Here is a 25,670-nt window from a genome sequence, read left to right on the forward strand (position 1 = left end):
ATTTTTCCTAAACTTCTTGGAAGTTCCACAGTGATCCATCTTTTGTACGCTAATGAAATGAGTGGTGGCTGGGAGCCTGAAGACAGCTTCAGGATGGGGCTGATAATTAGAAAGGCCAAGGCATGGTTAGAAGGTTGAAACTTTCAGCCCCATACCACCACTGTCCCCTTCCGCTGACCTTCTGGGAGGGGAGAGGGGCTAGAAATTGAGCTAATAAGCAATGCCCAATAATTTAATCCATCATACCTATATCATAGAGCCTCCACAAAAACTCTACATGACAGAGTCTGGAGAGCTTCTGGGTTGGGAGATTTTCTGAGCTGGTGAACACATCGAGGGGCTGGGAGGTTGGCACTCCCAGAGACATCACGGAAGCTCCTTCCTCCATACCCTGCCCTACGCATCTCTTTATTTATTTATTTATTTGTCTGTTCCTGAGTTGGCCACTTTATAAGAAATTAGTAATAGTAAATAAAGTGCATTCCTGAGTGTGTAATTTAAAAATCTAAGCTGTTGGAACTTTAAAATATTTTGAGCCTTAACAGAATGTGATTATGGGACCTGAGTTACGTAAACAAGCAGCTACGACCTAGGCAGCCATAACTTTAATTTCCCTGATTGTACATTAGCCTTTTTCCTTGCCTACATTGTTTTGTAAACTGCTGTAAATGACTAAAGGATGCAAGAGAAGACCCCTTCCCTCTAAACTGTGATCTTCGTTATTGATTAACTTCCTTCTTTCTTCTCTCACACAATAACTATCACATTGCCTAACATGAAATGTTAACTATACTCTTAAAATTGGAAAGGAAATGAAAACAAACTGTACAGAAAAGAAAACAAACTGTAACTTTAATTAAATCATTATAACTCATAAACCAGCCTTATATGTAAAAAAGGTATAATCCTACTGAATTTCTTTTCTGCCTCTATAAACAAGACCTTAAGTTTGAAGTTTGAAGTTTGAAGCACTGACCCCATTCCTTTGGAGTCTGTGTTACCCGAATGGCTGTTCTCAGACTTCTGCTTAAATAAACTCTTTTAAACTGGATTCTGATCCTTTTGATTATTTCAGGTTGACATGGGTTCTGTGAGCCATTCTAGCAAATTATTAAACCTGACAAGGGAATCATGGGAACTCTCTGAAATTATAGCCAGTTGATTAGTTCAGGTGGCAATCTGGGACTTGTGACTGGTGTCTGAAGTGAGGGAGGTCTTATGAGAGTAAGCCTTTAACTTGTGGGGTCTGTGCTAAGTCCAGGTAGTTAGTGTCTGAATTGAATTGTAGGACACTTAGATGGTGTCTAGAGAGTTGGAGAATTCGTTGGTGCGGGGAAAAAAACACACACATTTGGTGTCAGAAGCATTGTGAATGAAAACAGTGCCGAGCAGTCAATTACAGGGCTGTGGAGGTGCTCTGCCAGAGGCATGTAGGAAGCATTCTGTGAGCACAGAGGAGGAACAGCTAACCGAACTTCAAGGCCAGAGAAAATCATCCCAGAGGATCAGTGTCAAACTAAGTCTTAACACTTCAACAGGAATTGATCAAATGTAATGGAAGAAGAGAGTATAGGGAAAGAAGTGCCTTACAGAGAAGTAGAAATTGCATTCAAGGCCAGGCATGGTGGCTCATGCCTGCTAATTCCAGCACTTTGGGAGGCAAAGTGGGGCGGATCATGAGATCAGGAGATCGAGGCCATCCTGGCTAACACAGTGAAACCCCCTCTCTACTAAAAAATACAAAAAACTAGCCGGGCGCGGTGGCGGGCGCCTGCAGTCCCAGCTACTCGGGAGGCTGAGGCAGGAGAATGGCGTGAACCTGGGAGGCGGAGCTTGCAGTGAGCTGAGATCCGGCCACTGCACTCCAGCCTGGGCGACAGAGCGAGACTCCGTCTCAAAAAAAAAAAAAAAAAAAAAAAAATTAGCCGGGCATGGTGGTGGGTGCCTGTAGTCCCAGCTACTAGGGAGGCTGAGGCAGGAGAATGGCATGAACCCAGAAGGCGGAGCTTGCAGTGAGCCGAGTTCGCGCCACTGCATTCCAGCCTAGGCGACAGAGCGAGACTCTGTCTCAAAAATTAAAAAATTAAAAATTAAAAGAAATTGCATGTAAAAGGGAACAGAGGAATAAAAGCACTTAACACTTTTGAAGAGCCCAAAGAGGCCCACATGCATGGGGTACAGAATCATAAAATACATTATTAAAAATCTAATAAAATATTTAAAATTAGTAAATACATAAAATTAAATATTATGAGACATTTAAAAGTAAATAGTTATAACAAATATTATGAAGAAGCTAATTAAGTGAACAAAGAATGAAACATTTATATTTTATTTGGCACTTGAGAGATGCTTTTTGTCAGAGCATTTTCTGCGCAGGGAGACACAAATGAGGTAAGGAATAGATGTGAGGTGATAAAGAAGAGACAATGAGTGTAGGGTCCTCTTTTAAAAATATTCTTGGATACGAGTGGAAGCCAAGAGTTAAATGTTTGAGGAAGTCATAACACCAAGCTTTTGGATACGGAAGAAAAATAGGCATGTTTTATGAGCAGCTTTAGAAAAATAATTTAAGGAACAAAAAACTAAACAAAAGAGAGAGGAGAATGAAGCAAAGCTCCTAAGGAGATAAAGGGGAAAAAAGGCTTAGAATTTGGGTTGAATGTTGGTGTACAGAAGGGAAGATCAAGTAATACTGAAAATAAATATATAAAAAAAGATAAGACATATGAAGTAAGAACCTAGACTTGATGGGAGATTGATCATGGAAAACACAGCTAACAAATACATGGTTTCCTTTTGGGGGTGATAAATATGTTCTAAAATTGATTGTAGCAGTGGTCACAAAAGCATTGAATTGCATTCTTTAAATGGGTGAAATGTATGGTATATAAATTATATGTCAATAAAGCTGATGCAAAACAGAAAATAAACATGAAAGATATTATGAGGAATAATTAATATGATGATATTTAATATTAGTTATAATAATTATCACAATAGCTAATTTTTATTAATATGATACATATAATAGCCAACATTTATTAATATAAGGAAATCTAGTGGCTAAAATTTGCTGAGTGTCAATTATGTAGTAGATATATTAATACAATTATATGTACAGCATGTTTATATATATATATAATTTTATTTAATTAACCCAATAATCCTATTAGGTGGTTCCCATTGTCTTCATTTAACAGATAAAGAAACGATGAGAGGCCGGGTGCGGTGGCTCAAGCCTGTAATCCCAGCACTTTGGGAGGCCAAGACGGGTGGATCACAAGGTCAGGAGATCGAGACCATCCTGGCTAACACGGTGAAACCCTGTCTCTACTAAAAAAATACAAAAAATTAGCCAGGCGAGGTGGCGGGCGCCTGTAGTCCCAGCTACTCGGGAGGCTGAGGCAGGAGAATGGCGTGAACCTGGGAGGCGGAGCTCGCAGTGAGTTGAGATCCGGCCACTGCACTCCAGTCTGGGCGACAGAGTGAGACTCCATCTCAAAAAAAAAAAAAAAGAAAGAAACCATGAGATAAAACCATGAGATAGAAATGTTAAATACTGTTCAAGTTCATATAACTGGTGAACAAAAACCATATGAAGTGAAAGGCTTTGCTCCTAAACACCAGATTATCCTGCCCAAAACAATATAAAGATGTGGACCTTATCTTTTCATCTTTGCATCACCAGCTTCAAACTTATAAATAGCATTCAATAAGTATTTTCTGAATTAATTAATAGATTGCTTTCAGATGACGAGACAGGAGGAATTACTTGTCTCTTACTCAGGGTAACAAAGTAATAAGAAATAAAATCAGGAAGAAAATAACTGTCATTCTGGGCTATCTACTGAACAAGGATTGTTAAAACTATATAAAACTCGTGATATTTCATATCAAGAATTAATCTCAAAGTAAGAGCCTATAGATCACTAAGTTAACAAAATCTATTTTTATGGCTGTTCCACTAAAAGATAAGATTCTAGCGTTGTAATGCACTTCTCAGTTTTGGAGAATATTTCCAACCTAGAAGCTCAAATTTTCTTACCTACTGTTTGGTTATTCATTATTTTCTATGGAAGAAAAAGTTGAGCATCAAGTTTACTCTTCTACAAGAGACAGGCGCTTACCTGAATTCAACTTTATGTACAGACTCTTGTTGCCAGTCAAATGGGAGACATGGCAGGTCACGGTAGACGCATTGTGGCCCCCCCAGTGGCACATACTCTCAACAGTCACTGTGCCATTGCCCCAGTACTCATGCTTAGTGGCACAATCCCCCTCTGGGATCCAGGAGATCTGAGCAGCTGGCTTCCCTGCAACTGCCTTGCATACTGCAGTTCTATTCCTGCTTTGAAACAGGGTCACTTCAGGTGTAACTGCAGAGAGGAAAGGGGGAGAAAATGCTTTGGTTTTCACATAAAGCATATGGAATTCAGAGAGACATTTGTTTCAGTCACAAATCTGGTGATGTGAAATACCACAATACATGATGCTCCTTACCTAGCACTTGGAGGTGATATCCACGATGGAAACTCCCATCAGTAGTTGCCATTATGCATCTGTAATACCCGTCATGAGTGATGGCCACTGGGTAAATCTGAAGGTCCAAATTCTGATCAGGTGTGGAGACCCAGGTTATTCTCTCATCAGTACAGTTGGTTTCCTTGGTCTCATTTGTTTCTTTCCTGTAGGCTTTTGTGCAGGAAGGCTGGCCTCTTATGATTATTTCCCATACTATTACGATCAAATTTCTGAACTCAATAGGAGGGCAACAAAGCATAGCATTTGTATCCATCAGTACAGGCTGTGAAATGTTACCTGGACACACACACAAAGGATAATGATAAAGAACACCTTGACAAAGAACTTCATGTGTTATGTTTATCCACAGTACATTACATGAAGTCGTATTAGAACATAAATTTGCTGATCTTATTCCAGAAATATTAGACTTATGTAAGAAAATAACATTCACAAAATATAAATAATATATTGAACCCAATCTAAAGATTAACAAACTTTCTCCAGTATTATGTATTATTAGAAAAACAATATACATAACATTGTATTCTGAAATACAATAAAGTATTCTGAAATTAATTCAGGAGTTTTAATATTTAGAAACAGAGAAGAAAACAGAATTGTAATTTAAACAACAAAGGCAATGCTCTAAATCTAATCTTTAGGTGATAGAGACTACTGTATTTATCATACAAATCATGTGCCTTGGAAAAGAAAATGGAATAACTAGTGATGTGATTGTCTCCTCCTTCGTTTTGGTGAGCACAAGAAAAATTAGTAACATCAAAGTTAAACACCTGTCTCTAAGGTTGTTATTTCAGACAAACATAAATGTGGAAAGTTTATGGTTCTTTCATTAAAGGTAACTTAATATGGCATTCAGGTGGAGCTAGCTAGACATGTTTTATTTAGATAATTACACGCTTTATTTAGAGAATTACAGAGTCAGTGAGACCCATAGATCTTTAAAAAAATCTTTAATTTTGCCAGTTGAGCCATCCCATGTAAGTTAAAAAAATGCCTATTGATAAGATGTTTAGAAATATTTATTTCTAGTTTAAAAAGTAGTGTGGCATATAATTTTTAAAAGCTTTATTTTCCTTTGGACATTTATCATGAAAAAGTTTTACTGCAAATTCGTGACATTGTCAAACATAGCCTTTGGATATTTTCCTTCCTTCCTGTTTAGTCACACATATAATCCCAGAGAGTTCAGTGGTAAACTTTGCTCATAGATTTTATTTCTGTATATTCAATCCAATTATCAGGTGTAAATGTGTAAGTCGACTCCTTTCTGTCCATCTTTTAAAGTAAAAATTAAGCCCTGCATCCTACAAGCATCTTCCAACATAGATTCTCATGCATCTCATAAGTCAACATAATGTTTCCACAACTGATCAGGGTTTACTGAGAGGTACTTATTCTGCCAAAGTACATGTCACTACTCACCTGTAACAAAGGTGAGTGTCAGAAATCTCATCAGATAGCATAAGCAGAATCAGTTACAGAGGGGCAAACCTTTATGTGGATGAAGCTTGTTTTTGCTACACCCTACATTTAATATCACTCCTCTCCTGTTTTGGTGTCACCTGTCTCTTAGGTGGTACTTCAACCCTTATATTTCACAGTCAGATAATGATCACATAACCAGATACAGAAAGAAATAGGACTTTAACGCAGACCTGAAAGGTCATTAAACCCATGCTCCTTCCACCACTCCACCTTAGCAAATGTTCAGAGGTAAGCAAGAACATGGCTTGTTTGGAGCACTAGAGACTGGGACATTCAGGATCCCTCGTACCACAGCACTCAGATCAACACATTCTTCAAGTAGTCACAAGGCTGGCCCCCAGCCAGGCCATCAGCTAATGATTCCACCAAAGTTCAACTTTCCATCCCTCAGTGTTGGCCACTACTAAGGAAGCATATTACCTTCTGCAGACATTTTTGAATAAATCTGTGTCATCTGCTTTCCATCCATACATGAACTACCTGAAGCTAGAAAATATTTAGAGAAGAATAAATGAAATCAATTTTATGTACTCAGAGTGGAAGCCAGTTTTTCCCCACAAAGTCTTACTCAACGTAAAGACAATTAGTTAACCATAACTAAAATTATACAAAAATAATTGTAAAACAGAAATTAGAAGTTATGCCATCATTAGAGGAAAAAACCTGTTAACATCTTAAAAATTATACTTATAAGCAATTAATAATGATTTCTCATTCATGAGACGCTTTGTTTAGTCAACTAGCTTGTATGAGGTAACCAAGCCTCCCCCTATTCCTCCTTCCCCAACCAAGGAGATGGTTCCATGTGGGCATCTCATATGAGCTGGTCCAATTATACTCCTTTCTCCAAATGCTGGAGACATCATCTTTAAATGAAATTTCTCTGTACATTTTTGTTTTCCTTTTTAACCTAACTCCTCTAAAAGAGTGAAAGAAATGAACACAAAACTGGAATAATGACTAACCAGGAAGTAGCTCTATAGTCACTCTTGTTGCTACTCAAATGTGCCTACCATGAGGCACAATGGTAGGCACATTGTGGCCCTCCCAGTGACATGAACTCCCAATAGTCACTGTGCCATTGCCCCAATATTCTTGCTCGGTGGCACAATCCCCCTGTGGGGTCCGGGAGATCTTTGCTGCAACTGTCTTGCACACCACAGTTCTATGCCTGCTTAGAAACAGGGTCATTTCAGGGGGAACTGCAGAGAGGTAAGGAAACAGTGCTTCAATCTTAACATAAAGAATATGAAATTTGGCCGGGCGCGGTGGCTCAAGCCTGTAATCCCAGCACTTTGGGAGGCCGAGACGGGCGGATCACGAGGTCAGGAGATCAAAACCATCCTGGCTAACACGGTGAAACCCCGTCTCTACTAAAAAATACAAAAAACTAGCCGGGCGAGGTGGCAGGCGCCTGTAGTCCCAGCTACTCGGGAGGCTGAGGCAGGAGAATGGCGTAAACTCGGGCGGCGGAGCTTCCAGTGAGCTGAGATCCGGCCACTGCACTCCAGCTTGGGCGACAGAGCAAGACTCCGTCTCAAAAAAAAAAAAAAAGAATATGAAATTTAGAGAGATATTTGTTTCAGTCCAAATCTGATGATGTGCAATACCACAATATATGATGTTCCTTACCTAACACTTGGTACGGTTAGGATTAGGTACGTCAGTGATGGCCTAGGGGAATGACTGTTGCAGTAATTCTCAAAGCGTGGTTTTCAGATGGCTACGGATAACCAAGACCTTTTCAGTGGACATCATCGTGGGTAATATCCATGATGGAAATTCCCATCAGGTATTACCATTATTCACCTGTAATACCCATAATGAGTGAGGACAACACGATCAATCTGAAGGGCAAGATTCTAGTCAAGACTGGAGGCCTACGTTATACTCTTGTCATTGCAGTTTTTTTTTTCCATTGTTTCATTTCTCTCCTGTAGGCTTTGATGCAGGAAGAATTGTCTCTGATGAGTATTTTCCATGCTGTTACCATCACACTTGTCAATAGGATGGGATGGCAACAGAGCATAGCCTTTGTATACATTCGTAAAGACAGTAAAGTGCTAACTGGACACAATAAGAAAATGAAAATGATAAAAATTTCTACATGCCAATTTCTTCCACTGGGTCTCACTTAAAGTCCCATAAAACCTTTATTTATTTATTTATTTATTTATTTATTTATTTTTATTATTTTTTGAGGTGAAGTCTCTCTCTGTCACCCAGGCTGGAGTGCAGTGGTGCTATCTCAGCTCACTGCAAGCACTGCAAGCTCCGCCTCCCAGGTTCACGCCATTCTCCTGCCTCAGCCTCCCGAGTAGTTGGGACTACAGGCGCCCACCACCACGCTCAGCTAATTTTTTGTATTTTAGTAGAGACGGGGTTTCACCTTGTTAGCCAGGATGGTCTTGATCTCCTGACCTCGTGATCCACCCACCCCGGCCTCCCAAAGTGCTGGCATTACAGGCGTGAGACATCATGCCCAGCCAAAACCCTTCTTTTTCTTAATGAGTATTTTGCCCGCCTTGGATGTAAAAAGGTGATTGGAAAGAGTTCAGCTTGCAACTCAAACATTTGATACAAATGCATTTCCTCAAGGTAATCATCATGATTTGGTACGCAAGAAAAATGCGTTAAATGTATTTCCAATTCGATCATGTAGAATACTTAAAAGATACTGTATATAAGGCTTGAGATTTAATACGTTAATACTTTTTACTGAATCATCAAAGACATTCTTAGGCAATGTGTGTGTGTGTGTGTGAGTGTGTGAAGAATACAATGACTATTGGTGCAGCTTGGTGCCTTTTATAGGTTGAATTATATATCCGAAAATTTATATGTTGAAGTCCTACCCCTCAGAGATGTGCCCTTATTTGAAAATAAAATCGTTACAAATATAACTAGCTAAGATAAAGTCATACTGGAGTGGCGTGAGCCCCTAATGCAATACAATTGGTGTTCTCATAAAAAGAGCAAATTGGACACAGATATGGATACAGGGAAAGCATCATGTAAAAACTGGAGGTATGCTGCACAAGCCAGGAAGTACCAGAAGCTAGGAAAAGGGCTTGAAACAGATCTTTCGTAGTGCCTTCAGAGGGAGAATTGCCCTGCCAACACCTTGATCTTGGAGTTTTAGTGTCTAGAACTGTAACACGATATGTTTCCGTTGCCTCCACCTCTCACTTTACGGTTCTTTGTTACAACAGCCTTAGCAAACTAATACAGTACTCTGTACTTTATTCATGCTAAGCCACCAGTAATTTTAAAAAAAACAGTTCAATTGCACTTTCAGTGAAAATATCAGTAGAAAGGCAAATAACATCACTGTATTATCATTATTATTGTTGTTGTAACTCATTTTTACCTAGGGGACCCCCTGGAAGGGTCTTGATTATCCCCAGCCATCTGAAAACCACACTTTGAGAACTGTTGCAATAGTTATTCCCCTAGTCCTTCACCAAAGAACCTGTGACCATGTGTTTAGGTAACCATAACTGGCGAAAGAGGAATACAAATATCTTTTGAGGGTTATTTGAATACTAATCTGAATTGATCCTGATACCCAAGAACACAAAGAACATTAAGGGCCTCCTGTTAGAGTAGAAACATATCGGAGTCAGGGGATAAAAGAAATCCTGGGCCTGGTTTATATCACAGTGGACCTTCAAAGTCCACAGACTTATCCAGTGGAGGTTTTTCAGTTGCTGAATATTTAATTAGAATGAACATGCTTAGCAGCTTGCAGACCGTCTTGTTGATCCCTTGATCTGTAAAGTAAGAGCTATTATAATAGGAAAGACCAAGAGAAATCCCCCAAACCACTCACCTTGGCGAAGATAGTAAATAAATATTAATATTGAAGACCTAAGTATGAGTCTCCTTTCAGAGACGTAAAGTGTACTAAAATAGTGGTTCCCATTATGTCTCCTACTTAATTTACCAGTTCGATCCCTGCAAAACACTGGATGGTGAATTATAGTAGACCAATGCAAAATTACCAAAGTATCAGCCCCAACTGCAGCTACTCTGCCAGATAAGCTATCTTTACTAGAGATACTCCAGTTATAATATGTGGTTATTGATCTGGTAAATGCATTATTTTCAATATTCACCAGGAAGGAACATCAAAAGTAAGTTTGTATTCCACAGGACAGTACACAGTATATAAATATGGTCTTGTCTTAATTTCTACTTTCATGTACAGTGTAATCTATAAAGATCTAGGCTATCTGGGCATTCTGCAGGGACCATCATATTGGTCTACTATATTGATGACATCATATCAATTAGATCTTCTAGCAAAAAGTGAGAGTTATTATGAATACCTTAGGTAATCACATGCATTCCAGAGGTGAGAAGTCAATTCTATAAAGAATCAGGACCTGACACATTAGTGAAGTTTCTAGTAGCCCAGTGGTCTGGACCCTACCATATATCTCCTCCCGAAAAAAGGACAAATTATTTAACCTTACTTCCCACCACTGAGTAGCACAATACTTGGTTTTGGAGGCAGCCTGCTATATATTTGCGATTACTGCTCTGACCCTCTAATAGGATGCTAGTCCAATGTGCTCCAGGCCAAGAAAGGAATCTGTAACAGGTCCATGCTACAGTATATCAGCCCTGAAAAAAAGTTCATCAAATCAGGCAGATCTGTGATACAAGAAGATTCTGTGATAAAGATGCATTGTGGAGCCTCAGACAAGTCCAGTAGGACAGTCAGTGCAGGCCTAGGGTTCTGGAGTAAATCTGTGTCATCTGAAGCAGATAACTAGTTGCCTTTTTAAAAATAGCCCATGGCATTCTATGGGACCCTGGTGAAGACTGAGCATCTAATCATGGGATACGAAACGATCAGGCTCCTAAAACAGCCCATTGTAAGCTGCATACTATTAGACCCACAAAATCATAAAGTAAAGTGGGTCCAGCAACATTCCATTATAAAACAGAAAGAGAGAACACCAGTCATTTAAGTGAACAAATGGTCCAGGCCCCCACTTCATATACCACTGTTACACTGTCATCTCTCCCTCAGCTCACATCTAAGCCCTCCCTGTAAGTTCCCTAGGACCAAAACCCAAAGCTTAGCTTGTGGATGGGTTGCCTCAGTCTGTGACATAAGCCAAAAGTAGACTGTTGCAGCACTGTAGCCCCACTGTGTTCTGGCCCTGAAAGACAGCGATGATGAAAAACACTCAAGTAAAAAATGATTCAGTAATAAAAGAGATAAACTCATGAGCAGTGGCAAATGGTTTGGCTTGTTTGGTCAGAGACCTGGAAGAGTCAAAATTGGAAGGGAGAGGACAAGAAGGTGTGGGGTAGAGGCATGCGGATGCATTCAGAAATTGCCAGCTTGATGGAGCACTGGCGTAGCCTCTTGAAGGCACAACTGAGGTTTGGAAATTATATCTTATGAGGATGGGACACCACCCTTTAGGAGGGTGCTGTGTCCCCAGTTCCCCAGTTCATAGAATAAACTGGATCTGAGAGACAAGGAGTAGAACTGGGGTAGTCTCACTCACCATCATTCTTTTTTTTTTTTTTTTTTGAGACGGAGTCTCACTTTGTTGTCCAGGCTGTAGTGTAGTGGCATGATCTCGGCTCACTGCCACCTCCGCCTCCCTTCACCATCATTCTTACTGACTCATTTAGAGAATTTGTGCTACCAAATCCCAGTAATTTTAGATTTGTGAGTCTAGGATCTTGAGTTTCAGAGGGGAGATACTTCTACCAGGAGACGCGCTAAGAGTTCCTCTAAGTTATAGCTTTCCCCTGTATACCAGTAGGCACAACATGGAGTTGCCTTTTGGCAGGGGTAATTTAAGCCTGATCATCATGAGACAATAGTGTTACGGGATCTTTGGGATATCACTTTGCCAGTTGGAAACCTTTGTGGCCAATGGTACCTTTGCCCAAATTTTGCTGTGGCCCACTGGGCTCATTCTGCCCATTTGGCCTGGCAGGCTGCACTTGGCTGGCACTATTGGCCTGGATCCCAATCTGCCAAGGACGAGCCAGGCACAGACCAATAAAGGAATGTATGAGTGAGCATGGGATCTGGCTACTGCACACAGCCAGACACACTACCTGCAGAGGAGTGGGCAGCTCCAGGTGCTGGCATGGGTGCCAGCTCCCTGCAAGGCTGCAGCTTGACAGGCGTACCATAAACAGCTTCGGGGGAATGTGGTGGTGCCCAGAAGCTTGGAGACACCAGGAACTGCAGAGCCATAAAAAGGGTGTCACAGCCCTGGCTCAGGGAGCTCCTAGGTCTGGGCTCCCCAAAGTGCCACAGCTCTTCTCTCCTTCTCTCTTCTCTCCTTGTCACCCACAATGTGGCAAGCAAGGGGCGTGTTTCAGCCCTGTTTTTGTTACAGCTCTTTTAACCCTATCATTTGGCAGGTAGTGAGTTCTTGTCCTGTGACTAGGAAGAATGAGGTACGCAGAGAAGTGGAGGGCGGGCAAGGTTAAGAGGAGCTTTACTGAGCGATAGAACAGCTCTGAGGAGACCCGAATGGGTAGCTCCTTTCTGTAAGTGTTTGGTTCCTAGCAGAGAAGAAACCCTAGAGTGGGTAGCTCCTCTCTACAGGCAGGTCATCCCATTGAGTGTTCAGCTCCTAGCCGAGAGGAAACCCTATAATGGGCAGGTCCTCTCTACAGGCAGGTTGTCCCATTATCTATTCAGCTCTCAGCAGAGAAGGTAGCGCCTCTCTGCAACTGGTTGTCCCATCTTCTCTTCAAGTCTTTCTAAATCCAGGGCTTTTATCGCCCCAGAGGGGAGAAAGTGCATACCAGTTGTTCCATGGGTGCCCATAGATGGGCTCAGAAAAAGCACCACAAGTTCTAATTTCAGTCTGCTGGACCAGCAGCCCAGCCCCAAGGCTTCAGGCCTTCCTGGCTTGAAGGCGGGGTTTTGCCAGGGACCTGCACCTTTCCGCCCTGGAGCCTCTCCACCTCCTGAGGTTCTTCGTGGCACCCACGCTGTTCATGTCGAGGGGCACCTGCAGGCCAGCAGTAAGCTGCCCTCAGCAACCCCCTTTGGCCTTCCTCCCATGCTTATTGGTGCCCAAAGTCTGGAGGGGGCCAAGGTGGCGGGGCTTCTGCCTGTTCCCAGCTCCCAAGAGCACAGGGGTGCCCAGGTTGCAGCCACAGCTTGGGCAGCTACAGTTGTACCTGGAGAACTCCTGCTCTGCCAACTTGGAAGGGGCAGGGCTCTCACTTGTTCCCAGTTCCTGTTGGCTTCATGGAATGCACAGCCCTGGCTGCACCTCCTCTCTGTGTTTTCCCCACAGCAGCAGTGGGCAAAGAGCAGGTGGCATGGTGACCCCAGCCAACCCTGCACAAAGGAACCCAATGCGACCAGGGCCAGCAGTGTGAGTCCTGACTGTGCCTTCAGCCAGGTGCTTGCGGGCTCCCAGGATGAAGCAGGGGGTGAGGCTGAGGCCATAGTAAAGTCTCAGTGCCTGGGAGTGGGTCCTGCCTGGCTATGCGAGGGTGGGGGTAGTGCGGTCAGCTGCCTCAGAGACACGGAGCACAGAGGTCCCACCACTACCACTGCGGCTCTCACAGCCAGTCCTGCTGCCACCGCCCGCACCTCCCTTCTGCAGCTGGCATGATGGCCATGGCCACTCCAGACAGCCCGCCACTGCATCAATAGGACTGTTTTTATATAATGGGAGTAGGGAGAAATATGCTTTTTGTACTCTCATAACCAGCTTTAATTGTAAATCATTAAGTATGTGTAAATCAAGAAGGTCTTATAAGGGCCTGGCAATCAGGCCTCAGACCACTCAGGGGTCTATGCTTAAGACACAGTCTCAGTCATGCCGTGGATGTATCTTTGATCCTAATTTCACTAGGATGTTTTATAAGTCATCAGCAACAAATTTATCAAACACCTTTTTGACATATACTGAACAGTTTTTGAGATTCTTTTTCTCTTTAATCTAAAATTAGGTAAAGTTTATTAGTAGATTATTTAATATCAACTATTTCACATTCCTAAAAATATTACCTTGTTGTTGGTTTAATTCTTTTAGTGCACTATTGATTTGATATGCTGATATGTGGAATCTTTGCCTCTGCATTTACAAGTGAAATTAGCTTAGAAATTTTTTTGTATACTGACTTTGTCAGGATTTAATATCTGAGTTATACTTGTAAAATTTAGAAAACACTTCTCCTTTCCCTAGTCTATGGAAAAACTAAATGACATAAAAATCATCTGTTCCTTAAAGGCTTAAAGTGATATAAACTATTTCTCTTACATAGCAATATAAGGCCACACATTTTTTGGCAGTAATTCTCAATTTCTTTTATGGTTCTCTATCTGCTCACGTTTTCCATCTCATCTTGAGCCAGTTGCTAATTTAGTTTTCCACTAAAAAATGTATTTCATGGAAGTTTCCTAATTTAATAGGAGAAATTGTACAAAATATTCTCTTACATTTCTTTGGTTTCTTGCTATTTGTTGTTAATTGTTGATTTTCTCCCCATATTTTGTGTATTTTTTTCTTTACTTCCCATTTAGAATAGTCTTTACCCCATTAAAAAAAATCAATTCTTGGAGTTATTTATAAATGCTAGCTTTCCACTTCTTAATTCATGCAGTTCTTCTTTTGACTTTATTACTACCTTTCCTACTTCCTTCCGCTATTTGAGTACAACTTGACTTTCCCGGCTCTGCTCTCAATGCAAACCAGCATGCACACTAAACTCCTCCCACCCCAGACTGTTTCTATTGGCTGAACATTTTATGTGCCTTTCTACCCTGTACTTTAGTCCACAATGATCCCCTAGCCTCTTTTTTCCAATAATTTATGCCTTCTGAAATACTTCTATAGCCTGTGCAAAAGCTACGATCTGTAATACACTGATTTTGTATTGATTTTGTATTACAGTGCTCATCTCATTTTACCTTGTAATATAATTCTGTGTCCTTGTCTAATTCCAAGACCAGAATATGTAGACTACTTGAAGGTGCTGTAAGTTTTCTTCTTTTTAGCTTCTATTTTACCAAGCACATTTTTGTGTGCTACTAAGAAATCTACTTGTTTGTTTTTTGTTGTTGTTGAATTAAATTGAATAAGTAGGTCCTTGCTTGGTCTTCAAGCAATAGTGTGCAGAGAGGTATCTGTTACAATTGCACACAAGACAAATGACCATATAAATGTTTCTGCTGGTGATCCTGCCATCAAACTGGTTATTAAGTAAGTGAGCATTTTACTTTCATTAAGAAGTTTTCTCTGGCTCTGCATTTCCAGTTGTGTCATCAGATAGGAATTATTATCTGAACTTAGAAAATATTTAGAGAAGAAATATGGAGAAAATTAATAAACTTTATTTACTGAAATGGACTAGAATCCCCTGATTTCATATATTATGATCACAGAAAACAACATTTCAATTCCTTAAATGAATTAATAATCACACCAAAAATCACAAAAACCTCTACATAAAAGAAATCACAGTGAGATCATAACTAAATAAATGCATGTATGTCAGGATTTTGACATTTCTTTTGCAGTTATGAATAAATGATTCATCCAATATTATTATAACAGATCAGTCTCTACCAGTCTTTTGCCAGTCACACCCACTTCTAATCAGTGGAAGAGTTCAATGCAGGGCCCAGGAGTAAAGTTCCATTTCCAGAACTATTATAGAAATGATAGACAACCTCCCCCACTTCAAAAAAAGCTTTAGAAGTGTAGGATGAATACAATTCCTGTTCCAAATGCATGGCTGAATTTGCAAAAAAGGTAAGGGAAACCTCTCAAGGTAAAAAATGACAAGGAGACAGGAAACCACGAGATCATTTGCTGGTCTCAATAACAGAAAGCCTTTTTAAAATAATTACTTAGATAAATTTAAATTTATTGTGATTTGTTTTACGGCCCATTTAATGGTCTGCCTTGGTAAATATTCTGTGTTCCCCTGAAAAAAATGTGTATCCTCCTGTGATAGCTAGTTTTATGTGTCAAGTTAACTAGAGTATAGTAGTCAATCATTCAATCAAACACTAATTTAAGCATTGTTGTGAAGGTATTTTGTATGTGATTAATAACTACAATCAGTTGATTTTAAGTAAAGGAGATTATTCTCAATAAAGAAGATGGGCCTCACTCAATCGGCTGAAAGGCCTTAAGAGAAAAAGTGATGTTTTCCAGAGTAAGAAAAAAAAGTCTTCCTTAAGATGGCAGCATTAGTTGCATTAGTTTCTGCTCAAAAGTTTCCAGACTACCAGTCCACCCTATAAATTTCAAACTTACAAGCTTCCACAATTTCAATAATTAATTCCTTGAAATAACACCCACACACATACACACATACACGTACATATACATACTTTCTACTTATTACGTTTCTCTGGTGGAACCCTGACTGATACAGATTTGGTATCATAAGTGGTCCTCAAGAAACAGAATATTAAGGATGAATTTTCAGAATTGGTTCGGGGTTTTCTGGAATTGGTCATCTAATCTAATTAGATTTAAAAGCACTAATGACTGCATTTCTAGTGCTAGAGGGCACACTGATAGTCCATGGCATGAAGTAACAGTAGAGATATGCAAAAATGTCACCACTGGATAATCCTAGTCAAATACTTATAAAAGGCAAGGTCTGAGTGATCATGTGTTTGGTACCTTAGGACATTTATATATAATGAGATTGACTGGTTTCTCCTAATTTGCTGGGCAAATGGATAAAGAAAAAGATGAGTTCAGGGCTTCAAATTCTCAACTTAAACTATATGAATGAACTGGAAGTTTCTACATCTGCCATGAAAGAACCCCCTATCTTCTCAGCAAGGCTAAAGTTTCCAGATACCAAAACTTATCCCGTAAGTGGTTAAATGACAACACAAATTGAATTCCTAACTTGTCAGGGTATCCTCGGCTAGAGTGAGGTTATTGATTGGAAAGGAATGGGATCCTGAAAATTGGAATGTGAACATATAGGCAAAAGCTGAGGAAACTGAGCATGTAAAATCTCTAAAGTCTCCTAAGTCTTTGCCCATAGAAGCAGTCCTCCTACCCCTGTTTGAGGGGGTTAACCCCCAGCTTTGCCTGAAGAAACTATAATGATTTTTCTTCAACTAGTTGCCTTAAAAGACACTTTCTATTCTCCTCAGGATCTTCCCCCTCACTCCTCTTTGCTTCCAGACTTATAACCAGACTTGAGTCCCCGCAGGGCGCAAAAAGTGAGGTACAGTGTGATCCACAAGGAGTTACACCACGCACCAAAAGAGCTATATGACTTTTCCAATGGATACAGTTATAAATCTAGACAATATGTATAGGAATGAATATTAAGGATGTGGAATAATGAAAAAGACAAAGCTGAATGAGGCCAAATTATTGATATGAATCCAGTTAGGCAGAGATTCTAGATTCAATGCTCTAGCTCCAGGCATTAGAAAAGGCTCTGTGTGTGTTGGTCAGTTCTTGCACTGCTATCAAGAAATACCTGAGACTGGGTAATTTATAAAGAAAAGAGGTTTAGTTGGCTCATGGTTCTACAGGCTGCACAGGATGCATGGTGGCATCTGCTTCTGGGAAGGCCTCAGGGAGCTTTTACTCATGGCAGAAGGCAAAGCCAGAACAGGCATGTTCACATGCCCAGAGCAGGAGGAAGGAGGTGTGGGTGGGAGATGCCACACACTTTTAAACAAACAGATCTCATAACTCAGTCACTATCATGCAAACAGCACTGAGGCAATAGGGCTAACACGTTCATAAGAATGTCACCTCCATGATCCAATGACCTCCCACCAGACCCCACCTCCCACACTGGGAATTAGAATTAGACATGAGATTTAGTGAGGACACAGACCCAAACCATACCACTATTAATTTGTTTAGTGAGCTGAAACATTGACCAAATTGTGGTCTACACTAAATAAAAATAAAATATCAGAACTACTTCAGTATATGGAAAAATGAGAGTGCCAGAGGAAAAAAGTTCCAAATTCTGCACATAAACTCTCCCCACTTCTTGCTAGAATTCTAGCTGGAAAAACTTTGAAATTGTTTGCTGAGTGTTAATACGTGAACAATATCATTTCTTCCTGGAAAAAAATACGCTTATTGTGACTGTGATTATTATATAAATTATATACATATTTTATATTAATTATTATTATCATTATTATTATTTAAAAGTAATGGTTGTTGTTTTGATTCTTAGGAGCTATTAGCATCACACAGTCCAAAGTTATTTCATAACCACAGATCTGCCCCTTAATCCCAGTCAGGGATATGGAATGTATGTTAGTGATAGCAAGAGAAGAGAGGAAAAATATATTGATAGTTTGATATAGTTTGGTTTCCCACCCAAATCTCATTGTAAATTGTGATCCTGAGGGGGGCCTGATCGGAGGTGACTGGATCATGGGGTGGTTTCTGATGGTTTAGCACCCTCCACCTGGTGCTGTTTCATGATAGAATTCTCACAAGATTTAGGCTGGGCGCGGTGGCTCAAGCCTGTAATCCCAGCACTTTGGGAGGCCGAGGCGGGTGGATCACGAGGTCAGGAGATCGAGACCATCCTGGCTAACATGGTGAAACCCCGTCTCTACTAAAAATACAAAAAACTAGCCGGGCGAGGTGGCGGGCGCCTGTAGTCCCAGCTACTCGGAGGCTGAGGCGGGAGAATGGCGTGAACCCGGGAGGCGGAGCTTGCAGTGAGCCGAGATTGCGCCACCGCACTCCAGCCTGGGTGACACAGCGAGACTCCGTCTCAAAAAAAAAAAAAAAAAAAAAGTGTGGAGCACCTCCTCACCTTCTGCTGGCCATTTGAAGACATGCTTGCTTTCCCTTCACCTTTCTGCCATGATTGTAAGTTTTTTGAGGCCTCCCCAGTCATGCTGCCTGTGGAACAGTGAGTCAATTAAACCTCTTTTCTTTATAAATTACCCATTCTTGAGTAGTTCTTTATAGCAACGTGAGAATGAACTAATACATGGTTACTTAATGCCCAAAGAATAGGCAGAGGCACAGCTCAAACCTGTGTGGCACCTAGAAGATTTCTCATGTGGGGCAGGTGCAGCAAAACACAACCATATACGGCCATCGCCAAGGTTTGCCATCTTTTTCTGAGTGATTCTAACCCTTGCTGACTGCCAGGCTGGCAGAAGGAAGGGCTGCCTTTCCCACAGGACTAGGGTGTACCTAATCTACCCTTGTCCACCAGCCCCACCCAAGGCCCATGCCTGGCCACTCCTGAAATAGGGTGCACACAGCACAGCCTCCATTTCCCCACCTGAGTGTTTTGCAGTGGCCTGGGAGCAGTTTGGCCTCCCCAGCACACCCGGTGCTCAATCTTGAGGTGTCAGAGGATAAAACCATGCACTCGATCCCAAAGTCCAGGGTTCAAGCACACCACCCAGAGGTATCAAGATGAGATCTGTGGCCTAAGTTCAAGCTAGGGAGGAGTCCCCACTCACAGAACACTGAGAAGAGTGAGGAGTAGGTTTGTGTTTTGGCATGGTAGTTGGGCGTCCCTTTATCTGTGAGACTGATCGAATAAGGGTTTAGCCTATTGGCCATCTGCAGCTTCTGCCCAAGGGATCTCCACAGCCCACAACATCTGGAACACCTCAGTGATCTGTACACAAAAGGCTTGGGACAAAACTAGCTGGTTGGGCCTGCTCCTGGGACTGACACCACAGGGAAAACTGGTCAGGAGAGCACAAGCTGGGTAGTCTTCACAACCATGTTCTGGGCAAAGAATCCAGGCTACAGGCACCACACCAGTGTTGCGGGAAGTCAGGGACCCCAAATGGAGGGACTGGCTGGAGCCGTGGAAGAGGAACATAAATTGTGAAGATTTCATGGACATTTATCAGTTCCCAAATAATACTTTTATAATTTCTTATGCCTGTCTTTACTTTAATCTCTTAATCCTGTTATCTTCATAAACTGAGGATGTACATCACCTCAGGACCACTGTGATAATTGTGTTAACTGTACAAATTGATTGTAAAACATGTGTATTTGAACAATATGAAATCGGTGCACCTTGAAAAACAACAGAATCACAGAGATTTTTAGGGAACAAAGGAAGACAACCACAAGGTCTGACTACCTGCAGGGTTGGGCAAAAAGAGCCATATTTTCCTTCCTGCAGAGAGTCTATAAATAGATGTGCAAGTAGGAGAGATATCACTAAATTCTTTTCCTAGCAAAGAATATTAATATTAATACCCTGGAAAAGGAATGCATTCCTGAAGGGAGGTCTATAAATGGCCGCTCTGGGAATGTCTGTCTTATGTGGTTGAGATAAGGACTGAGATATGCCCTGGTCTCCTGCAGTACCCTCAGTCTTACTAGGGTGGGGAAAAACTCGGCCCTGCTAAATTTGTGGTCAGACTGGTTCTCTGCTCTCAAACCCTGTTTTCTGTTGTTTAAGATGTTTATCAAGACAATACATGCACCGCAGAACATAGACCCTTATCAGTAGTTCTGCTTTTGCCTTTTGCCTTGTGATCTTTGTTGGACCCTTATCAGTAGTTCTGCTTTTGCCTTTTGTCCTGTTTCCTCAGAAGCACGAGATCTTTGTTAGACCCTTATTAGTAGTTCTGCTTTTTGCCCTTTGAAGCATGTGATCTTTGTACTTACTCCCTGTTCTTACACCCCCTCCCCTTTTGAAACCCTTAATAAAAACTTGCTGGTTTTGAGGCCCAGGTGGGCATCACAGTCCTACCAATACGTGATGTCACCCCTGGTGGCCCAGCTGTAAAATTCCTCTCTTTGTACTGTCTCTCTTTATTTCTCAGCTGGCCGACACTTATGGAAAATAGAAATAACCTACGTTGAAATACTGGGGGCGGGTTCCCCCAGTACACCAGTGCACACTTGCAGCAAGAGTCTTGCCCAGGGATACTCATCTCTTTACCCACTGCATTGCCAGAACACCCACAAACATACCCCACAACCTGCTGTGACTCTGCCAAGCTTAGAGGACCAGCAGGTCCCCAAAGAGTTGTGGGCCTCCTGGTAACCTAAACTTTGCCCTAGACAGGAAGAGAAAGTAAGCAACTTAGAAAACATATTTGAGGATATAGTCAACAAAAATTTACCCAATATCACTAAAGAGGCCAACATGCAAATTTGAGAAATTCAGACAACTGCAAGATGCTACGCAAGATGACCATCCCCAACACACATAGTCATTAGACTTTCCAAGGTCGATGTGAAATAAAAAAATCTTAAAAGCAGCTGGAGAAAGGGGCCAGCTCACTTACAAAGGAACCCCATCAGATTAAAAGCAGACATCTCAGCAGAAAGTTTATAAGCCAGAAGAGATTGGGGTCTATTTTCAGTATCCTTAGAGAAAAGAAATTCCAACTAAGAATTTCATACTTTCCAATTAAGCTTCATAAGCAAAGAGAAATACAATCTTTCCTAAGCAAGCAAACACTAAGATAATTCACTGCCACAAGGCCAACCTTACCAGAGATCCCTAAGGGAGTTCTAAACATGGAAATTTAAGAACAATACCTGTTACTACAAAGACACACTTAAGTATATAGCCCTATAAAGAAACCACACAATCAAGACTACAAAGCAACTAGCTAACAGCATCACAACAGGGTCAAAACTTCATATATCAATATTAATCTGGAATTAAATAACCTAAATGTGCCCCTTGAAAGGCACAGAGTGGCAAGTTGGATAAAAGAACGAGACGTAACCATCTGCTGGCTTCCAGAGAACCATCTCACATGTAACAAAACACACAGGCTAAAAGTAAAGGGTTGGAAAAAGATCTATCACACAAATGGAAAACAAAAAAGAGCAGGGGTCACTATTCTTATATCAGACAAAATAGAATTTAAACCAACAACAGCAAAAAAAAAAAAAAAAAAAAGGACAAAGAGGAGCATTACACAATGATAAAAGTTTCAAATCAAAAAAAGAGTTAACTATCCTAAATATATACATGCCTGACATTGGACACTCAGAATAAAAAAATTTAAAAAAAAGTATTTCTAATCCTATGGAAAGACTTAACCACTTAATAATGGTTGGAGACTTCAACATCCGACCAACAGCGTTAGATCATCAAGGCAGAAAACTAAGAAAAGAATTCTAGTCTTAAATGTAATATTTGATCAATTGGGCCTAACAGACATCTACAGACTACTTCACCCAAAGACCACAGAATATCCATTTTTCTCATCTACATATGGAACATACTCTGAGGTCAGACACATGCTCAACCATAAAACAAGTATCAATAAATTAAAAAATGTCAAAATCATGCCAACCATACTCTCAGACCACAGTGGAATAAAAATAGAAATCAATATCAAGCCTGTCTCTGAAAACTCTACAAATACATGCAAATTAAACAACTTGATCCTCAATAAGTTTTGGGTAGACAATAAAATTAAGGAAGAAATCAAAAAATGTTTAAAATTAATTAAAACAGAGACATGACATTAAAAAAACCCTGAGATGCAGCACAGTGTTAAACGTTTATAGTGCTAAAGACCTACATCAAGAAGTTAGAAAGATCTCATATTAACAATCTAACATCACACTTAGAAGAACTAGAAAAGGCCAGGCACTGTGGCTCACGCCTTTAATCCCAGCACTTTGGGAGGCTGAGGTGGGTGGATCACAAGGTCAGGAGTTCAAGACCAGCCTGGCCAGCATGGTAAAACCCTGACTCTACTAATAATACAAAAATTAGCCAGACGTGGTGGTGGGTGCCTGTAATCCCAGCTACTCGGGAGGCTGAGGCAGGAGAATCTCTTGAACCCAGGAGAAGAGGTTGCAGTGAGCCAAGAAGGCACCACTGCACTCCAGCCTGGGCAATAAGAGCTAAACTCCATCTCAAAAAAAAAAAAAAAAAAAAAAAAAAAAAAAGCAGAAGAAGAAGATAGAAAAGAATTAGAAAAACGAGAATAAACTAACCCCAAAGCCAGCAGAAGAAAATACATGACTAAAATCAGAGCAGAACTGAATGAAATTGAGATCCAAAAATCTATACAAAGGATCAACAAAACCAAAAGGTGACTCCTTGAAAAGACAAACAAGATCAATAGAGTACTAGCTGGATTAACAAAGAAAAAAAAAGAGAGGAGGTCCAAATAAGTACAATTAGATATTACACAGGTGACATTACAATTGATCTCATAGAAATACGAAAGATCCTCGGAGACTATTATAAACACCTCTATGCACACAAACTAGAAAAATCTAGAAGAGATTGAATTCCTGAAAATATGCAACCTCCCAAGATTGAATCAGGAAAAATTGAAATCCTAAGCAAACTAATAAGTTATCAAATTGAATCAGTAATTTTAAAAATCTACCAACAAAAGAAGCCCAGGACCATTTTTAGGTCACAAAATTTTAGTTTCACTTCAATCCCAGCCCTCAATTACTCTGAATTCAGCTAGTCACCTAGTCAGTACACCATTGAGATAAGGTAACTCAGAAGGAGTTTTGCTGGACAATGTACACATTTATCACCGCTGCTAGGACAAGTCAAGAAACACCTTATAAGTAAGCAGATCAAGAGTAACCTCATAATCACTGAAAGAAAGCTTTATTTTCAGCTGAAAATGTCACAGTATCAGACTTACCAGACACCATGATAATAATGGAGATCAGTAATCTTGAAGCTGACATCTTTCCTAAAGTATGCATTTGGAATGGGTTTCTACTTAAACATACATCCACTTTAAATCAATCAACAGACTCAGTGAATCTGTTTCTCTTGGTCACTTTTGCTTATTCTCTCTTCAACAGGATTGCAAAATGTATTTCTTCATTATCTTGCTTATCTTTAACTTTTGCTTTCATTTTATATGTTTTTGACTGATTAGCCACTGATGGGAAATGTCAGTGAGTTTTGCTGAGTAATAAAGCAAAAAAGCCAATGCTTACAACTCATTGCTTCTCCCACAGCATTGAAGTAGGAATATAAATCATATAACAATTCATTTAAAAAGTAGTATTTTGAGAGTATAAATTAAATATGGTAAAATGAACAAACCTTGAGTGTACAGCTTGATGAATTTCTACATATATATACACTTATCTAATTACTTCCAAAACCAAGGTGTTGATAATTTTTATTATTCAAAGTGTCCTTTGTTCCTTCTCTGCCAATACCCTCTCCTCCAAAGATAAACACAACTCAGACTTCTAATAGCATTAATTCATTCTGACAGTTTTTGAACTTCACATACATGAAATTCTTTGCACAGTTCAATTTTTAATGCTGTATAGTAAATTTTTAATAACTATGTCACAATTTATTCATCCATTTCTCTATAGATATAGATTGTCCCAGTTTGGGGCTAATATAAAGCTTCTAAGGACATTCTTGTTTGGTACATAATTTTTGGTCTATATGTACATTCATTTTCTTGGATATACACATAGGAATTAAATTGTTGGGTTATAAGATAGTCACATGTGTGTCTTTAATAAGTACTTTCAGTCATGGGTTGAATAGTGCAACCCCCGCCCAACATTTATTTGTTGAAATTCTAATTCCCAGTACCTCAGAAGATGATCTTATTTGGAAATAGGGTCATTGGAGATATAATTAGTTAAGATGTGGCCTTGCTGAAATAGATTGGTCCCTAATCCAATATGACTGGTGTCTTTGGTTTTTTCTTTTTTTCTTCCTTTGTACTTCTTAGCTTCTTATGGTGTCCTTATAAAACGAGGAAAACTGGGCGCATACACAGGAACACCACGTGAAGATAAAGGCAGAGATCTGAGTGAAGTTTCTTCTACAAGCCAAGGAAAACCAAAGGTTGCCAGGAAACCATTGGAAACTAGGACAGAAGCAAAGATTCTACCCTTCTGTTTTATAAGATTAAAGATTCTTTTGATGACAGGACACAACACGAAAACTCTTGGATAGATGAAAGGCAAACCTCTTTGTTACTTATAGCTCCAAACAAGAGAAGAGTTCCATGTAGGGCCACAGAGTGGTTGCACACAGGGACAGAGTAACAACACACTGGAGCTGTAGAGAGCACCTTATATACGGCAACTGGAGCAGAATTAGTTTCCCTGAGAACCCTGTGCATTAGCTAATTTGAATAACTTCAGAAGCTCTGGGACATAGCTGTCCATGGGGCTGTTTGTAGTTGTCTGGTACTTGGCCCTGGGCAAGTAGGGCAGGTATACAGTGACAAACAGTGTGAGATCCAGATAAGGGAAGTGGTTGGAGGAACTGAAATCAGATATTCAAGAAGCGGAGCTGACTGACTATTAGGGGCTCAAAACTGGGACTAGAAGGTATTTTTTTTACATGAAAACTATATTAAAATTGACTTCTTGATCTCCACATTAGTGTTAAGCTTGATTACTTGAAGTATTTGAGTGGCCTAAATTGTAGAGAAGATTTTAGTAAGTAGTGCATACATTGCACTAAATTGCATGCAAAAAAAAAAAGAAAAAGAAAAAAAAACCATTTTATTATTTTCTCCTTAAAAAGGAGGAAAACAAGTAGGAGTATGAAGAGTCCTTGTAGGCTGGTTCATGATCAAGTTTCACATTGTATGGCCTTAGCCAAGAAAACAGATCCGGGATTTCCAGGATCTCTAACAATATACTGATTGAGTTAAAGTATGTTAAAACATGAGCTATATTTTT

The 25,670-nt window shown here is 40.3% G+C and overlaps 1 protein-coding gene across 2 annotated transcripts in view; it reads right to left on the minus strand.

The window, feature by feature from the left end:
• Positions 1–23,910, minus strand: part of CD200R1L (CD200 receptor 1 like) — a 30,362-nt gene extending 6,452 nt beyond the window's left edge. Inside the window, exons 1-5 of one of the 2 annotated variants that reach the window (XM_025377062.1) lie at positions 23,639–23,910; positions 15,266–15,333; positions 6,457–6,522; positions 4,504–4,821; positions 4,131–4,379 (exon numbers count right to left, since the gene is read on the minus strand). In XM_025377062.1, the coding sequence (XP_025232847.1) occupies positions 4,131–4,379; positions 4,504–4,821; positions 6,457–6,522; positions 15,266–15,311 (679 nt within the window). In that variant the 5' untranslated portion in view covers positions 15,312–15,333; positions 23,639–23,910. The remainder of the gene's footprint in view (positions 1–4,130; positions 4,380–4,503; positions 4,822–6,456; positions 6,523–15,265; positions 15,334–23,638) is intronic. The other variant, XM_025377061.1, reaches the window with a different exon arrangement.
• Positions 23,911–25,670: the final 1,760 nt, after the last annotated feature.

This window comes from Theropithecus gelada, chromosome 2, assembly GCF_003255815.1.
Source record: "Theropithecus gelada isolate Dixy chromosome 2, Tgel_1.0, whole genome shotgun sequence".
Lineage (NCBI taxonomy): Eukaryota > Metazoa > Chordata > Mammalia > Primates > Cercopithecidae > Theropithecus > Theropithecus gelada.